This window comes from Pongo abelii, chromosome 9, assembly GCF_028885655.2.
Source record: "Pongo abelii isolate AG06213 chromosome 9, NHGRI_mPonAbe1-v2.0_pri, whole genome shotgun sequence".
Classification (NCBI taxonomy): Eukaryota; Metazoa; Chordata; class Mammalia; order Primates; family Hominidae; genus Pongo; species Pongo abelii.
In genome coordinates, this window is record NC_071994.2 from 111124061 (window position 1) to 111143736 (window position 19676).

The 19676-nt window shown below is 41.3% G+C and overlaps 1 protein-coding gene across 1 annotated transcript in view; it reads left to right on the top strand.

Annotated features, from left to right (window-relative positions):
* The first annotated feature begins 205 nt into the window (after window positions 1-205).
* CUL5 (cullin 5) overlaps window positions 206-19676 on the top strand; it is a 98501-nt gene continuing 79030 nt past the window's right edge. The window contains 1 exon segment of the mRNA NM_001132119.1: window positions 206-251. Within this exon segment, the coding sequence (NP_001125591.1) occupies window positions 228-251 (24 nt within the window). The 5' untranslated portion in view covers window positions 206-227.

Genomic DNA, 19676 nt, shown 5'->3' on the forward strand with positions numbered 1-19676 from the left:
TCTTTCGAGTGGGGAAGCTCCGGTGACCATGTAGGGGACAAGAGTGAGGAAGCTCCTGGTGCTTGGGACGAGGTCAGCGCTCTCGGCGCGCTTCTCCAGCGCCCACCACACCCCGGTGCGGGCCGGCGGGCCCTGGGCCCTGGTGGGAACTCCGGCCTCCGGTCAAGGCCTGGCCGGGAGCGCCAGGAATTCTCGCGTCGTCTCGCGAGAGTCCAAGTTGAAGGAACATGGCGACGTCTAATCTGTTAAAGGTAAGACCCTCCCTCCAGCTTTGGTTTTACTGTGGGGCCGCCGGGTTTGGCTCTTTGGGAAAGGCACGGTTCAGGTTCAGCTGCGAAATGTGGGAGTGTTCAGGGGTTGTCCACTGGCAGGGAAGCCGCGGTGGCAGCCGGCGAGGACGGGAATGCGGGTCTGTGGCCTTGGGGTCGACAGGCTCTGGTGGTCGGTCCCGCCGACTGGCCGCTGGGAGAAAAGCCTGGCTGAGCGCTGGCGAGGAGCGATGCTTTCCAGGGACCAGCTGTGGCCGGGAGCGGGAGATGAATGGTCGTGCGGTGTCCTGACCAGCTGGGCCGTTAGTACTGCTAGGTCTCAGTTTCTTGTGAAGCAATGCCTAAGACGCATCAAAGGAAAAACCAAGAAAATGCTGCCTAACAGGTTTCAGTGACTCGACCCCCCACTTCTTCCATTTCTGTTCTCGTTCTGTCTGCACGAAATTCCAAGTCAGACCAGCAGTGCCTCCCACTCCACCCCCTTCCTCCCTTTACTGCGTGTTACACCTTCCCTCCTAATTCTCCCATTCTTGAGTTCATCTTTTTCCTTAGGAAACTGCTTCCTAACCCCCACCCCAGTTACAGGACACAACCAGATGACAACTGATGAAGCGATACTATCGTTTTAGGGCGCAGGAAAGTTACCTTGTCAAAGACAGTATTTAAAGTTAGTTTTATACAGCAAGGGAGATCTAGGCCCACAGGGGCAGATTCTCCACCAGTTAAAAAGTTTGGAGAAGAATGAGGAAGACTTAGAACTGGTCTGTTCTGTGTATGTGTCTGTAGTAGTTAATCATTTGCCTTAAAAGTACGGACAGAAATGGGGGTAGTGATTAGCTCAGGCAACATAATATTAATGGCAAAAACCGCAGTTACTTTTGCACCAGCCTAATACAAAGGATGAACCACCTCTTCCTGAGGCCTCTCATGCCTTCAGGCAATGCGGATGAATACTAGAAAATAATAAAAAAGAAAATATACAGGAACCTAACCATCATGTCTTCTTTAGACCACTGATATTTGATTGTCTAATAGATGGGACTGTCTCATAAAATGAAGAACAAATTTTACTAAGAGGCAGTACTGTATATCACCTTTTAAAAGGGAGAGGGGCCCTAGAATTAGACTCCCTGAATAGCCACCACTTAAAAGCTGTATGACTTTGGGCGAGTTTCCTTATGAGTAGGACAGCATTATCAGTAGCACCTGTATCATAGGAACATTATGAAGATTAAATTAGTTAATATATCTGTAATGCTTAAAACCGTGCCTGGCACTTAATTAGTATAATACAATAAATTACTATAACTACTCCCCCTCTTTCTTTAAGAAAACTAATTCGGGGAATTGAGTAACCCATCCCACTCTGCTTTTCTCTTTTATAATGGTATAGCAAAATTCCCATGCTTTACTTCAGAAAGAAAATTTGTGGGCTGGGCACAGTGGCTCACTCCTGTAATCTCAGCTCTTTGAGAGGCCAAGGTGGGAGGATTGTTTTAGATAGGTTAATCTTCACAGTGTTCCTACAATATAGGTGCTATTGATAATTCTGAGTTAGAGGTTATAGTTAACTATGATCACGCCACTGCTCTGTGAGACTCTAAATGAAAAAAGAAAAGGAAAGAAAATTTGTTTTATTTCTGAAGACTCCTATTAATGCGTCTGTGTGTTTACATAAACAGTATGCTATTAATTGAAATGTGTTTAAGAAGTAATTTTGTCCGTGATTCTGGGAAATTTTGACTTGTTGATTACCTGGATATAAAGCAAGGTCTTTTTCTCCCCAAAAATAACTCTCAGAAAAGAGTAAGTCACTGTTCTACTTACAAAACCTCACAAAGGATTGTTTGGAGGGGAAGCTACTTTGTTCTATATTAGTTAAGTACTTACCTGTGGAAGCTACTTTGGTCTGTATTAGTTAAGTACTTACCTGTGGAAGCTACTTTGGTTCATATTAGTTAAGTACTTGTGGAAATTCTGAATCTACATCCACAGCACAGACCTGTGAATGGGAAAACTGCCTGAATATACAGAAAACGGGGTACTTAGGGTTTAGGTTTAAAAGCTCACAAGAATTTAAAAAGTGTTTTAACTTGAACATTTACAAATAAAGGGAAGGTGATAATATTTTGAAAAAAAAGTTAGTGAGTGACTCAGTCACTCTAGTGAACTTTCTTGATGTGTAACTTAGAAGTTAGAAGCCAATGTCATTAAAAAACCACCAGCTTTTCTTTCTTTTTAATTTTTTTTTTTTTTTTGGGGGACGGAGTCTCGCTCTGTTGCCAGGCTGGAGTTCAGTGGTGCGATCTTGGTTCACTGCAACCTCCGCCTCCCGGGTTCAAGCGATTCTTCTGCCTCAGCGTCCCGAGTAGCTGGGACTACAGGCGCACGCCACCACGCGCAGCTAATTTTTTGTATTTTTAGTAGAGACAGGGTTTCACCATGTTGGCTAGGATGGTCTCCATCTCTTGACCTCATGATCCACCCGCCTCGACCTCTCAAAGTGCTGGGATTATAGGTGTGAGCTACCATGTCCAGCTGCTTTTCTTTTTTAATATTGGAATTTGACTCTAATAATTTTATTGTCTGTTTAAAGCAAGTGGACTATTGCTGTATCTTAGAAGTCTTTCAGCTATGTAAAGATTTGTGTAGCACATTTTGACATATACAGTTAACTGCTTAGGGGTTTTATATCTCTGAAAACCTTTCCATATAACTACTTTATCTTTGTTGTTTTTCCTTACAGAGTGAGTCTGTAGAACATTTGTAGGGATCTGATATTATAATTTTATCTTCTGTTTTAGATTACTTTGAATGTGTAATTGTGATTGTTCCTTTTCTTTTGCAATTATCATCTGGGCCCTTAGTGCTCATTTTTTTCATTTCCAGTTTATTGTTCCACCCCAAACAGCAATTGTTTAAACCTTTTCTTGCTGAGCCTCACCCCTCTTAATTCTTAGTACATTACTTTACCCAGCTATTTGAAGTGCCCTTAACTTCCTTGGTCGATACCAAACATTTTTCTTGTTTCTCCTATATTCTTCTCTGTTCCATGCTACCTCCCAAATTGTCTCATTCTGCTTGTTCTTTTTCAGTCCTCATCTTCCCCCTAGGACTTGGTGGTATATCCCCTCTTACTTTTTTTTTTTTTTTTTCAGTTTCCCTTTTTTCTCCTATGCCGATAAGAAAGTTCATATGTCGCCTCACATAAACTTTTTTTTTTTTTTTTTTGGGAGATGGAGTTTCGCTCTTGTTGCCCAGGCTGGAGTGCAGTGGTGTGGATCTCCACTCACTGCAACCTCCGCCTCCCGGGTTCAAGCAATTCTCCTGCCGCAACCTCCTGAGTAGCTGGGATTACAGGCACACGCCACCACACCCAGCTTATTTTTGTATTTTTAGTAGAGACGGGGTTTTACCATATTGGCCAGGATGGTCTCAGACTCCTGACCTCAAGTGATCCGGCCTGCCTCGGCCACCCAAAGTGTTGGGATTATAGACGTGAGCCACTGCACTCTGCCTCCTCATACAAACTTGTATTCTGCCTCTGCCTCAAACTTCTATTTCTCACTGTCGCACTTCTTAGAAAAGCAGCCCCCATTTGCTGCCTTTATAATTCTTTGCCCTTTAACTTACTGATATGGCTTACTCTTCTCTCCCACCCAATTGTATAGAACCTGTCAGTCGTAAAAGTACTAGCAACCTCCTGATTATCAAATGAGATTCTTCTCTGGTAATATTTATCCTCTTTTCTGGTATTCTTGCTCATTTCCTCTGCTTCTCTTTTGGTTTTTATGACATTCCCTCCTTGATCTGCTCGCTCTCAAATCACGTTTGTTTTTTTACTGGCTTCCCTCCCCTGTCCCCAATAGAATTATTTCTCAGGATTTTATCTTCAGCCCTTTTCTATCTTTGTATATTTTTTTCTGGGACAGTCTTAACTCCCATGATTTCACTATTTTTATCTCTTAGCTCTGATCTGAGCTCTAGATCAAAATGCAGTTTTCACCATATCACTTTCCTGTTCAGATACCTTTGACGATTCAAATTGTTTGAGATCTTTCCAGCTGGGTCTTCTCCTGATAACTAACTAGTATTCTCTCTCTCTGTCTCTTGTCTCTCTCTCATACGTGTGTGCACACACACCCCTACCTAGCTGGTTACTTGTTGGCTCACTAGCATGCCAGAGGTCGTCTTCTCCCTAATAACTAACTCTTAACTCTCATTCTCTCTCCTTCTAATTGGATCTAGTGAGTTGGAGGCACAAGAAGGCAGTAGTATATAACCGAACTACAAGATAAATCAAACTTTAAACTGAAATATGATTCATACTACTTTTCTCAGTGGACTTTTTTTTATCCTTTAAGAGGAAAGAAAATGGAAATGTAAAGCAGTGATTCAGAGTGTCTATAGAGGCCGGGCATGGTGGCTCATGCCTGTAATCCCAGCACTTTGGGAGGATGAGGTGAGAGGATTACCTGAGGCCAACCTGGGCAATGTAGCAAGACCCTGTCTCTATAAAACAACAACAATAAAAAGTGCCTGTAAAAGTTATTCATTATTAAAATAACTTTATTGACACCCGTATGCAAGGCATCATGGAGAATGCAAAGATATGTAGAACAATGTCCATGCTCTTTGGGAATTTACCATATGCTAAAGGAGAGTAAAAGGTACTAATGATTTATTATAAGGCAAAAGTTTCAGATGTGTTACCAACTGCTCTATGTTCCCTCACAGATTGAGGAAATAATTTCTGGTGGGATGATCAGTGAAAATTTTATGGAGAAAGTGTTGGAGCTGGATTTTGAATAATGGGTAAACTTTTTGTATTGGTAATTAGGAGAAAATTTGGTAGGAATCTAGGCTAGATCAGTTTGGCTGCAGTGTAAGCAGGGCTGCATGCTGTGTTAGATATTCTGTATGAATAGTGTTCCTTGGGATTGTTGCAGCATAGAAACCCAGAATACAGGGAAACAAGAAGAGGGATAGGAGTGAAAGGGAAGTCGGGTCAGATTACAAAGGGCCTTCAGTGCTAGGCAAGGGTTTTGAAATAAAGTTCTATAGTTACTGAGGAATATTTGAAAAATATGTGAGCAGAGATACTCTCAAGCCCTCAATCTGTTTTTAGCTTTTACACATAAAAGTTATTCTATTTTCTGTATATTTATAATCTGCTTGTGAGATTGGCCATGGATGAGGGGCATTTGTGCCAGTGACACCTTGTTCATTGAAACCGTAACCATAGCAGGAGTAATGAAGTCTATGGGAAATACATTTATTCATTGAACAAGAATTTAGTATTTCCTAATTCTAACTAGATAATGATGAACTAGGCAGACAACTGCCCGTGTATAATTTACATTTTTGTTGGGAAGAGAAACAATAAACATAAACAGTTAAATACATACTGTAAGTCAAGTTGTGATAGGTACTATGAATAAAAACCAGGGTAAAGGAGAGAGTGCTCGATGCTATTTTTATTTTTATTTTTATTTTTATTTTTGAGACGGGGTCTCACTGTCTTGCCCAGGTTGGAGTGCAGTGGCACGATCTCGGCTCACTGCAACCTCCACCTCCTGGGTTCAAGCAATTCTCCTTCCTCAGCCTCCCGAGTAGTTGGGATTACAGGTGACCACCACCACGCTTGGCTAATTTTTGCATTTTTAGTAGAGACGGGGTTTCACCGTGTTGGCCAGGCTAGTCTTGAACTCCTGACCTTAAGTGATCCTCCCACCTCAGCCTCCCAAAGTGCTGGGATTACAGGCATGAGCCACCACGGCTGGCTTATTTTTGATAAGATAGTGAGGGAGTGCCTCTGAGGAGATAATATTTGAGGTAAAACCAGAATGAAGCACGGGAGCAAGTCATGTACATATTTAGAAGAATTCCTTGTAGAGGGAACAGCCAGTGTGAAAGCACAGAGTCAGGATCATGCTTGGCAAGGAATATGGGTGTGATACGAAGAATTGAATATTGTTGGTGAATGTGGTTAAGGTACATAACCAGAGAATTCTTTTTAATATGTCTAGTTAAACATAAATGAGAACCTTATTAAGAACTTGTCAGTATTTCATTGGGTTGATAGAAATTGCCCTCTTGAAACGTACATCTAAGAGGGGCATGGGCCTTAGAGCGGCCTTCCCCTACTTCCGTGTACTGTCCTAGAGAGATGGTTGCGTTCGACACAGCCTAGGGAGGAAACAAATTTCAAGGGTGTCTGTGTTGGTCGTGGGTAGGAATGGGAGAGGGACTAGTGGACTAATGAGTAACTGTAAAACTTTGTGATACATGTAAATGGTGGAATCTTTCATGTTCTATGAAAATAAATGATTGAACAATTACCATAATCTGGAGGTGATGTATGTTCATTAAAACTTCTAAAAGGAAGTGGCAGCTCAGGATAAATTTTGATCAGTCATTTTTCAGTAGATTAGAGGAGGGGAATTTTAGACTGCCGGAAGGTAGAAAGGGGATACTAAGCATCTTTCTAGTAAAAAGAGAGGTTTTGTTTTTGTTTTTGTTTGTTTTGAGAGGAGGTCTTACTCTCACACAAGCTGGAGTGCAGTGGCACGATCATGGCTCACTTCAGTCTTGATCTCCCAGGATCAAGCGATCCTCCCGCTTCAGCCTCCTGAGTGGCTGAGACTACAGGCACATACCACCCTAGGTCTGGCTAACTTTTTATAGAGATGGGATCTCACCGTATTGCCCAGACTGGTCTCCACTCCTGAGCTCCAGTGATCTTCCTGCGTAGGCCTCCCAAAGTGCTGGGATTACAGGAATGAGCAAAAGAGCTAGTCAGCCAGAGAGGTTTTTCTTTTCTTTTCTTTTCTGTTGAGACAGGGTCTCACTCTGTCCCCCAGTCTGGAGTACAGTGGCGCAGTCACAGCTCCCTGCAGCCTTGACCTCCTCAGGCTCAGGTAATCCTCCCGCCTCATCCTCCCACACCACCATGCCCAGCTCATTTAAAAAAATGTTTAGAGACAGGGTTTTGCCATGTTGTCCAGGCTAGTCTGGAATTCCTGGGCTCAGGCAATCTGCCCCGTCCTCCCAAAGTGCTGGGATTACTGGCGTGAGCTACCACCCCTACCTGAGGTTTCTCTTAATAAATATTTTGCCTAGTGTCCTGGTGAACCCAGTTGTCATTAAAAGCCATTTGCCTCCTGCCTTGGTTAGTAGGTGGAGGAAATAGATGCCTCATATGCTCTGTAAGGAAAGCAGGGCTGGGTGCAGTAACTCACACCTGTAATCCCAGTGATTTGAGAGGCCAAGGTGAGAGTATTGCTTGAGGCCAGGAGTTTGATACCAGCTTGGGCAACCCCATTTGTACAAAAACAAACAAACAAAAAAACAAACAAAAAGCAGGATACAGCTCAGGTTAAAACTTTGGTCAAAGGCTGGTTGCAGTGGCTCATGCCCAACACTTTGGAAAGCGGAGGCAGGAGGATCATTTGAGGCCAGGAGTTGGAGACTAGACTGGGCAGCATAGCAAGACCTACCACCTCTACAAAAATAAAAATTAGAAAACGTTGGTCATATCCATGGAGTACATACAAATAATATCAAAGGTAATTGATCTGTGTAACTGCGGTTTGTTCATTCCATAAAAATCTGAGCATTTATGCTGTACTGGATACCATTTTAAATGTCAGGCTGGGCACAGTGGCTCACACCTGTAATCCAAGCACTTTGGGAGATTGAGGTGGGTGGATTGCCTGAGCCCAGGAATTTTAGCCCACCCTGAACAGCATGGTGAAACTCGTCTCTACAAAAAATAAAGAATAAATACCTGGGGGTGGTGGTGTACAGTTTTAGTTCTAGCTACAAAGGAGGCTGAGTTGGGAGGCTTGCTGGAGCCCAGGAGGTTGAGGCTGCAGTGAATTGAGATCGCACCACTGCACTCCAGACTGGGCGACAAAGCAAGACCCTGTCTCAAAAAAAAAAAAAAAAAAAAGTATCAGTGATACAATAGTGAATATGACAAAGTTCTTAGACTTTGGGGCTTATATCCTGATGGATGAATACTGACACTAAAGACATAAAGAATACACTTGCATAGTTTTTACTGGTAATTAGGGCAGTACCGAAAACAACATGATAAGAATGTTCAAGGCCGGATGCGGAGGCTCACGCCTGTAATTGCAGCACTTTGAGAAGCCCAGGTGGGAAGATAGCTTGAGCCCAGGAGTTCAAGACCAGTCTGGGCAACCATAGTAAGACCTCGTCTCGACAAAAAATTTAAGAATTATCCAGGCATGTTAGTGCATGCCTGTAATCTCAGCTACATGGGGAGGCTGAGGCAGAAGGATTGCTTGAGCACAGATCAAGGCTGCAGTGAGCAGTGTTCATGCTGCTGCACTGTAGCCTGGGCGACAGAGTGAGACCCTGTCTCAAAAAAAAAAAAAAAAAAAAAGTGTTCCGGAAGGTGGAGCCACTATTTTACTCACTTATTTACAACAGAAAATAATTTTTCCCCAAAAAACTGCTTTTGACTATTTTTTGTTGAATGTTTTTTCTCTTCCTCATGTTGACATTTCAGCCAGATCCTATAGCTTTCCTGGGCTTTTCTTAAAAGCCTGGTTATTCCAAATTAAAATTTCAGTCTTATAGACAATCAGTGTGTCTCTTGTACCATCTCAAGACTTTGTCTCTGGATGTGCAGAGAGGAATGGAGGAAGGGCATTTTTCTTAGGCTGATTTGGGAGGCCTCTCTGAGGTGGCATTGGAGCTGAGAACTGAATGATCTGCATTCTAAGGCAAAGGTCTTGAGGTGCAGTGATGAGCTTGGCCTGTTTGAGGAACACCTTTAAAAGGTTTCTGTGGCTGGAACATAGTGAGAATTGCAGTAGTAAGAATTACTGGTATTCAAATATATACAATCAGCCCTCAGTATTCATGAGTTCCATGTCTGTGGATTCAACCAACCAAAGATTAAAAATACTCAGAAAAGGCTGGGCGTGATGGCTCATGCCTATAATCCCAGCACTTTGGGAGGCTGAGGCAGGCGGATCACCTGAGGTCAGGAGTTCAAGACCATCCTGGCCAACATGGTGAAACCCCATCTCTACTAAAAAAATACAAAAATTAGCTGAGTGTGGTGGCACATGCCTGTAGCCCCAGCTGCTCGAAAGGCTGAGGCAGGAGAATCACTTGAACCCGGGAGGCAGAGGTTGCAGTGAGCCGAGATCACGCCATTGCACTCCAGCCTGGGTGAGAGAGTGAGACTGTGTCTTTAAAAAAAAAAAAAGAGAGAAACATCATATATATGCACTTGGTATGGCACCCGCACACATTTATTTTTATTAAGCCACCTCACTTTTGTTGAGATAAGAAAGGTTTTATGAATCCCTTATAGATGCAAGTAGTGGACTTGCAATGTAACAGTGGTTATGAGCTCAGCCTCTGGAGCCATACTGCTTGGGTTGGTCTCCAGATTCTGCCATTTGCTAGCTGTGTGATATTGGGCAAGTTACTTAACATTTCTGTGCCTCAGTTTCTATATCTATAAATAGCAGTAATCTCAAAAAAAAAAACCTCAGAAAAAAATTGCGTCTGTATTGAATATGTACAGACCTTTTATTCTTATAATTCCGTAAACAATACAATATAGCAGCTGTTAGCATTTACATTATAGTATGTATTATAAGTAATTTAGAGATGGTTTAAAGTGTATGGGAGGATGTGCATGGGTAATAAGCAAATGCTATGCCATTTTCTATCAGGGACTTGAACATGTATGGGTTTTGGTATCCCGAGGGGTGGGGGTGGGGTGGGGTGGATCCTGGAATCATTTCCCCACAGATACCAAGGGACAACTGTACAGTGGTTTGATTCTTTTGGTTAGTGGGGATTGGCAAATGGGGTTTTAAAATCACGTAACTGGGAGCAATAGTGGCTTCATAAACAGTAAGGGAACCCACACATTCAAATAGCTAACCTCATAATTCACATGAATTATCTAAAATATGCCAACTGGGTTCCTTTGGTAATTAGAGTGCCATTAATTGGATATACAGTCATTTACTGCATATTGATGTTTTGGTCAACAACGGATCACATACATAATGGTGGTCTTATAGGATTATAATGGGAGCTAAAAAATTCCTATTGTCTGGCAATGTTTATTGTAGCCCTTGTAACGTAGTAGTGCAATAACACATCACTCGTGTCTGTGGCGATGCTGGTGTACATAAAACTATTGTGCTGCCACTCTTATAAAAATCTAGCACGTATAATTGTATACAGTACCCAATCCTTGGATAATAGGATAATAAAATTATTGTCCTAATAATAATAAGTGACTGTGTTACTGGTTTATGTATATCTTAGTCCATTTGTGTTGCTATAAAGGAATACCTGAGACTGGGTAATTTATAAAGAAAAGATTTATTTGGTCCACAGTTCTGTAGGCTGGTGAGGTCCTCAGCCTGCTTCTACTCATGGCAGAAGGTGAACGGGATCCTGTGTGTGTAGAGATCACACGGCAAGAAAGGAAGCAAGAGAGTGGGGAGAGGTACCAAACTCTTTTTAACAACCAACTCTCAGGGAACTAACAGAGTGAGAACTCACTCACTGCTCACCACCCTGCCCCCACCCCCACTGGCATTCATCTATACATGAGGGATCCACCACCATGACCCAACACTTTTCATTAGGCCCACTTACAACATTGGGGATCAAATTTCAACATGAGGCTTGGTGGACAAACATCCAAACTGTAGCAGTACATTTACTGTTATATACTTGTTATTTTTTTTTTAGTGTGTGTACCCTCTAATAAATTTAAAAGTTAACTGTAAAATAGCCTCAGTCAGGTCCTTTAGGAGGCATTCCAGAAGAAGGCGTTGTTATCATAGGAGATGATAGCCCCATTCAGGTTAGTGTTCCTGAAGACTTTCCAGTGGGACAAGATGTGAAGGTTGAAGACAGTAATGTTGATGATCCTGACCCTGTGGAGGCCTAGGCTAGTGTGTATGTCTGTCTTAGTTTTTAATGAAAAAGTTTAAAAATAAAAAAGCTTTTTTTAATAGAAAAGTTTATAGAATAAGGATATAAAGTAAATATGTTTGTGCAGCTGAATGTGTTTGTGATTTTTTGTTTGTTTGTTTGTTTAAAATAGAGACAGGGTCTCACCATGTTGCCCAGACTGGTCTGAAACTCCTGAGCTCAAGTGATCTTTGTACCTAAGCCTCCCAGAGGGCCAGGATTAGAGGCGTGAGTCACTGTGCCTGGCCGTGTGTTTGTGTTTCACAATAAGTGTTATTTACAAAAAAGTCAAAAAGTTTTCCAAAAAGAGGAAAGGTTTTTAAAGTAAAAAAGTTACAATAAGCTGAAATTAATTTATTATTGAAGAAAAATATTTTTGTATAATTTAGCATAGCCTAAGAGTTTATAAAGTGTACCGTAATGTCCTAGACCTTCACATTCACTCACTACTCACTCACTGACTCACCTAGAGCATCTTCCAGTCCTGCAGGCTCCATTCATGGTGAGTGCCCAATTTAGGTCTACCATTTTTTATCTTTCATACTGTATTTTTACTGTACCTTTTCTATGTTTGGATCCACAAATTTTTACCATTTTGTCCTAATTGCTTCCAGCTTCAGTACAGTTACATACTATATAGGTTGGTAGCCTAGGATAATAGACTATACCATTTAGCCTAAGTGTGTAGTAGTCTCTACCATTAGATTTGTGTAAGTACATGCTGTTATTTTCACACAACGATGAAATTGCTTAACGATGCATTTCTCAGAACGTCATTAAGTGACACATGGCTGTAATCCACAATCAGTATGGTGGGAACTTCACAAATCTTAAAACAACTAAACTGGTTGTATGGTGTTCAAAATGTTATGGGCGTGTAAAAGTAAGGTGATAAAAAAATTGCCATTAATTCTATGGATGCCATTATTTCTTGCTTTTCCTTCAGCTTGTCTTTTCATCTTAACTTTTCTTACACCTTTGTCCTAAGCAAGATATAGCAAGATATACAGCAATAATAACAAATTCTTTGTTTCCTTGTATTATTTTTAAATTTTATTCATTCTTTAGAGACAGGGTCTTACTCTGTCACTCAGACTGGAGTGCAGTGGGATGATCATAGCTCACTGCAGCCTTGAATTCCTGAGCTTAAGCAGTGCTCTTGCCTCAGCCTCTGGAGTAGCTGTTGGGACTACTGGTGTGTGCCACCACACCCAGCTAATATTTTATTTTATTTTATTTTTGTATTATTTTATTTTATTTTTGTAGAGATGGGGTCTCACCATGTTGCCCAGGCTGGTTTCAAACTCGTGGCCTCAAGTGATTCTCGTGCCTTGACCTCCCACAGTAATGGGATTATAGGCATGAGCCACACCGCCCAGTTATTTATTTATTTATTTTTCAGAGACAGGGTCTCACTTTGTTCCTCAGGCTGGAATGCAGTGGCATGATCATAGCTCACTGCAGCCTTGAACTCCTGGGCCCAAGCAGTTGTCCCGCCTCAGCCTCTGGAGTAGCTAGGACTGTAAGTGTGCCCCACCATGCCCATCTATCTATCTGTATCTATCTACCTATCTATCCATCGATCCATCCATTCTTAGAGATGGGGTCTTGCTTTGATGCCCAGGCTGGTCTTGAAATCCTAGGCTCAGGTGATCCTCCCACCTTGGTCTCCCAAAGTGCTGGGATTATAGGCATGAGCCCTCTCTGTTTTCTTTTAAATGCAACATTTGACATCATTAAAATATTGCCATAATATTGTTTCTATAATTTGCTGTGGTATGTTTTGTCCCATGTGTTATGTAGGGATTTCTGGGTGTTTTTGGGGCAAACCAGTAGGTCAACATTTGTATTATTTTGTTGTAAAGTAAGTGAATTATTTAAAAATGATTCTATTTGAATCATTTTGCAAGCCAGTGGATTTTTCTATTTTTGTTTACATTCTTGTGTTTAAACATTTTTATTTTTTAACATGATACCAAATATTGTATTTCTACACCATTATATATCTGTTCTTTTACTCATGACCTAGTAAAGTGGGATTGTTACAGATACGCTAATTGCTTGAAAATGCACTCCTAAATTTGAATGGGGGATATGCATTTTTTTAAAGCAGTAATATGTTCTAGAAAGATCTATATAACATCTTATATTTCTGGCTGATAACACTTACCCCCAGCCCAAACACATTTTCTTTTTCCTAAGCCAATTAACACAGGACCCAAACGCATTTTTAAAAATTAAGTTATTCTTCTGTAATCCACCCTCCCTCCTTGGTCTGGGCAAATGATGGTACAGTATTTAGGCCTGAAGCCTTAGCTGTGTGCTTTTGAGATATAAATTTTCTAACTTTCTCTGAACCAGTGGTTCAAGACTACAGTGAGCAGTGATGGTGCCACTGCACTCCAGCCTAGGTGACAGCAAGACCCCATCTCTAAAAAAAAGTCAATTATAAAATTGAGTTGTTCTGCTTTTCTTATGGATTGTTTAGTTCCTTACATATTCTGGATGAGAGCCTTTCTTGGATATACATATTAGAAATATCCTTTCTTGGCCCGGCGTGGTGGCTCACGCCTGTAATCCTAGCACTTTGGGAGGCCAAGGCAGGTGGATCACCTGAGGTCAGGAGTTCGAGACCAGCCTAATCAACATGGTGAAACCCCATCTCTACTAAAAATAAAAAATTAGCCAAGCATGGTGGCACATGCCTGTAATCCCAGCTACCTGGGAGGCTGAGGCAGGAGAATGAGAATCACTTGAACCAGGGAGGCAGAGGTTGCAGTGAGCCAAGATCTTGCCATTGCACTCCAGCCTGGGCAACAAACAAAACTCTGTATCAAAAACAAAACAAACAAAAAAAACGCAGTATCTTCTCCACTTTGTGGGCTGCCTTTTCACTCGCTGAATGGTGTCTTTTAATGGCTAAAGTTAATTTTAATATAGTGCAATTTATAATTTTTTTTCCCTTTATGGTTAATGCTTGGTTTTAAGGTCATATGAGCAGTTCAGATTTCTACTTGTATTAATATTTTGTTAGATTTTTAAAAACGAAAACAAAATTTTAAAATTCTTTTTATAGATTGAGTCTTAAGAATGTATCCTGGGTGTCTGGTTGAAGTTGGTGTTTTGAAAAAAGAAAAAAAACAAAGAATATATCCTGGGACCCTTCGGGAGTCCACGTACTACAGTTTAAGGAACACTATACTAGAATGTGAGTTGCTTGAGGACTTTTCATTTATGTGCCCCAATACACAGTAGAGTCTCAGATGTTTGTTCAATGAATAAATGTAATAAATGACAAGCTCCCCAAAATAAGTTTAAACTCTTTTATCAGTTTTATTATTCTTGCTTTTTCCTTAAAATTATTTGTTTGGGTTTCAAAAAATACAAGTATTGCTAGAATTTGTTTGAAATTTTTTTCCTTTATAAAAGGAACCTAAAAGTTTAAAGAGAGTGTGGTATGAAATTTTTTATTTCAGTGGAAAGAGATATTTAACTTCTTGGAAAACAGTGTCCTCTTCCTTCTCCTCCACCATGTTTGAAAAGAAATGTCTTTTATGTAGTGATATTTCCGCTGTATGGTTTCTAGATAATTGTCACTAAATTTTTATAATCATAGATCTTTGCAGTGTACTCTATAAGCCTGATGAAATTAAGCCAAGGGCTGGATCTGGCCCATGGATTAGAAGCCCATTCATTCCTTATCCAGGAAAGGACCGGAGAATAGTTAATTAAGAATGTGGCTTTAACAGAGCTAAACTGCTTGGATTTGATTTCCTGCCCTGCCACTTATTGCCTGTAATTTTTGACAAATAATCTAACTTAATCTCAGGTTGTACAGTGTGCATAAAATGGGAATAGGCCAGGCATAGTGATCATGCCTGTAATCCTAGCAGTTTGGGAGGCTGAGGCAGGAGGGCCACTTGATCACTTGAGGCCAAGAGTTTGAACATGCAGAGAGCTATGATTATGCCACTGCACTCTTGCCTAGGCAACAGAGCAAAATCCTGTCTCAAAAAAAAAATTATTAATAATAAAGGAATAATATCACTGAACACATAGGATAGTTGTAAAGATTAATTCATACTTGTAAACTATTTGGAACAGTACAGCACTTAACACGTAACTAGCAGTCAGATATTATAAAGTAAAATAATCACAGTGATGCAGTGATGTACACATCTATGCTGAAGATTATAGTGAAGTTAATAGAAGATACAAATGCTGAACTAAAATTTGTTTACAGATGTCAGATATTCAAACCATTCGTGGAAATGTAAGGAAAATCAAAAGAAGTCTTTTGTACAACAGATACCACATGTACAAAATTTGTTGGCCTTTATAATCCCCAATTAGTGAAATGCCATATATTTGCAATAAAAAAAAATAGTAGAAAATCTTGCAGTGGAATGGTTAAACAAAGACAATAGAAATGAGAAACTTTTGCTAAATTCCATCCTTCCATAATCTCAATTTCAAGCATCCTACTTGATTGCCTGTTACCACCCTGTCTTTCTGACTCTCTCTAGTGCTTTTATTCCAACAGTCCACCTCCACTACTAAAGCCTTCAGTTCACTGACTCTGCTACGTTATTGTTTAATGTCTTATATCTGTGGTTTATAGTTCTTATCAAATTAGAAAACATTTTTGCATTTTTCTTCAAATACTGTCTACACCCTTACGTCAAGATTCCAATTATGTGTAGGTTAGGTCGTTTGATGTTCCACAGCTTACTGATACTCATTTAAAAAATATTTCTATGATGTTCATGCCATCCCATACCTTTTTGGTTATATAGCATATGTGTAATAGCTGACTTAATGTCCTTGTTTACTGAATGTAACACCTGTGTCATTTCTGGGTCAGCTTCTTTTGATGATATTTTTTCTCTTGGCGATAGGTTATATTTTCCTGTTTCTTTCCATGCTTGGTAGTTTTTAACTGGATGTCAGACATTGTGAGTATATGTTTTAGGGGCTTGATTTTAAAGATTTTCTCTAAATAGTTTTGGATTTGGCTGTGATGCAGTTAGGTAACTTGGAATCAGTTTGATCCTTTTGAACCTTACCTTTAAGTTTTGTTAGAGTGTGTCCAGAATATCACTCGGGGTAGGGCTACTTTGGCTCCACTATAGACTCAATAACTTTCTGTGGACTCTACCCAATGCCTGGCACTTTAAAGGATGTTTCCACTCTGGCTGGTAGCAACACTGTTTCTGGCCCTGTGTGCGCTCTGCTGATTGTTCTGCCCATTCCCATTCCTTCCTAATGGTTCTTTCCCCAGTCTCTTATAGTTTTCTCACACCCAGGTACAGGTTAGTACTCAGCCACAGGCCTCAGGGACCTTCTCTATAGATATCCAGAGCTCCCTTGGTGCCACAAATTCTAGTCACCTCAGCCTTTTCAAACTCTGAACTCTGCCTCTTAAACGTAGTAAAATCCCTAGCCACTGTTTGGGTTTCCCCTCGTTGTGACGAGGCCTAAGAGACACTCTCTAGGCGTATGTTTGGACATTTGTAGCGCTCACCTCGTTTGTTTTTCTTTTCTCAGGAAGCGCTGTCCTGCACTGCTTTTGGTTTTCTAGTTTGTTTAGGCAGGAGGGAAAATCTGGTTCCTGTTATTCTGTCATGATGGGAAGCAGAAGTCTCTTTCTCTTTTCACCTTGAAGTCCATTTTCTCCCCCTTACCCAACATAAATTCTCTTCTCAATCATTATAGTTGTTCCCTTCAATACACTTTTCGCTTCCTTGCCCCTGTCTTGTTCTGCTTGGGAAAAGTGTACAACCCTGGTTAAATCTGTCTCTTCACTTTTCAGTGCCAGTACCTGTGTAGCTGAATGTCACTCGAGAAAAAGACACAACCGTGCTATTTGCACCTTAAATTCATGATCACAATGAGGCCAGTCATACTGCATTTCCAGAGTCACTTATTCTTCCACTTTCCTAGATGTATTTTTCACATCTTTTCTGTCAACATTCTAGCATTTCCTCCCCCATCTTCTCAGGCATTGTCCTTATTTCCACATCACTGGGAAATTAAAGCAATAAAATATGAACTTCTCAGAGTCATACGACATCTGTCCTTGTACCAGCACCTACATGTACATTCTTTTGCCTTCTCCTCTTAGCCTGTAGTCACTTCCTCCACATATGTGCTAGATCCCATTCCCTCTTGCCTATCCAGTGCAATTTAAATTCACTAGCAGTTTCTCTCCCTTTCCCCACATCATCAACATCTCATTATATCCTGGAATGTTCCTGTCAGCATACAATCATACTGTATCCTAGCTTTAAAAAATTATTATTTTGGCCAGGCGCAGTGGCTCACGTTTGTAATCCCAGCACTTTGGGAGGCTGAGGTGGGCGGATCATGAGGTCAGGAGTTCGAGACCACCCTGGCCAATGTGGCGAAACCCCATCTCTACTAAAAATAGAAAAATTGGATGGGCTTGGTGGCAGGCACCTGTATTCCCAGCTACTTGGGAGGCTGAGGCAGGAAAATCACTTGAGCTCGGGAGGCGGAGGTTGCAGTGAGCAGAGATCATGCCACTGCACTCCAGCCTGAAAGACAGAGTGAGACTCTGTCTCAAAAAAAAAAAAAAAAATTATTATTTTTTCACTTCCTCTCACCCTATCAATTACCATGCCATTTCTTTACTCTCTTATACAGGAAAAATTGTGAAGGGTTGTCTGTACTCTTTCTAGTTTTCTTCTTCTCTATTTATTTATTTTTGTTTTTATTTACTTATTTATTTTTTGAGATAGGGTCTCACTGTCGCCTAGGCTGGAGTGCAGTGGCGCCATCATGGCTCATTGCAACCTCCGCCTCCAGGCCTTAGTAGCTGGGATTATAGGTGCCACCATGCCCAGCTAATTTTTTTTTTTTCTTTGAGACAGAGTCTCCCCGTGCTGCCCAGGCTGGAGTGCAGTGGCACAATCTTGGCTCACTGCAAACTCCGCCTCCCAGGTTCAAGCAATTCTCCCGCCTCAGCCTCCTGAGTAGCTGGGATTACCGGGGCCCACCACCACACCCGGCTGATTTTTGTATTTTCAGTAGAGACAGGGTTTCACCATGTAGGTCAGGCTGGTCTCGAACTCCTGACGTCAAGTCATCCACCCACCCCGGCCTCCCAAAGTGCTGGGATTACAGGTGCGAGCCACCGTGCCCAGCCAAATTTTTTGTATTTTTAGTAGAGACAGGCTTTTTCCATGTTGCCCAGGCTGGTCTCGAACTCCTGGGCTCAAGTGACCCGCCCGCCTCAGCCTCCCAGTGTTGGGATTACAGGCATGAACTATTGCGCCTGGCTCCTCGTTTCTCTTAATTCCACTCTTTATTCCACTCTAATCTGGTTTTTGTCCTTACTACTCTGCAAAAACTTCTGTGGACAAAGTTTCAGTAACTTCCATATTGCTGTTTCAGTGGTTATCTTACCTGATCTGTCAGGAGAAATTCTTAAAATTGATTATTCTGTCTTTCTGACACACCTTATTTACTTTTGTCCAGAATACCGTATTCTTGGTTTTCTTGCCACCTGTGCTCTGGTTGCTCTTTTTGTCTCCTTTGCTAGTTCTTACTTCTCTCTCTGCCTCAGTGTTGGATATCTAAGACCTCAGGCTTGGGTCTCCATCTTTATTTATCACTTCTCTCACAGTGATCTCATCCAATAACAGGTTTTAAAACCCAGCTGTATTCTGATGACTTCGAGTTTTTATTTTCTGATAGGCCTTTTAAATTCTAGATTTCCATATTGGACTGCCTATTCAACATTTTCATATGAATGTCTAATAGATATGTTAAATGTAATACATCTAAAGCCAGTCTCACAAGCTTTCCTTAATAAGCCTGTCAAATCTTCTTTTACTCTAGTTGATGGTAGTGCCACACTTACTGGACAAAAGCCTTAAAGTCATGCTTTACTCCCATTTTCTCATATCTCAGATGCTGTTAGGAAGTCCTGTTAGTACCACCTTTTGGGCATCTAAAATTGAACCACTTCTCATACCTCCTACCTCCATTGCTATCACCTCAGTCCAAGTCACCGTCAGTGCTTCCTAATCCTACACCCAGTTTTAACCCTTGCCCTTATAATGTATTCTCAACATAGTAATGAGGGAGATTTTAAAATGTAAATAAGATTATGACACTTCAGGCCAGGTGCAGTGGATCACGCCTGTAATCCCAGCACTTTGGGAGGCCGAGGCGGGCGGATCACAAGGTCATGAGTTAGAGACCAGCCTGGCCAACATGGTGAAACCCCGTCTCTACTAAAATACAAAAATTAGCTGAGCATGGTGGTGCACACCTGTAATCCCAGCTACTCGGGAGGCTGAGGCAGGAGAATTGCTTGAACCCAGGAGGCAGAGGTTGCAGTGAGCCGAGATTGCCCCATTGCACTCCAGCCTGGGCAGTAGAGTAAGACTCCAT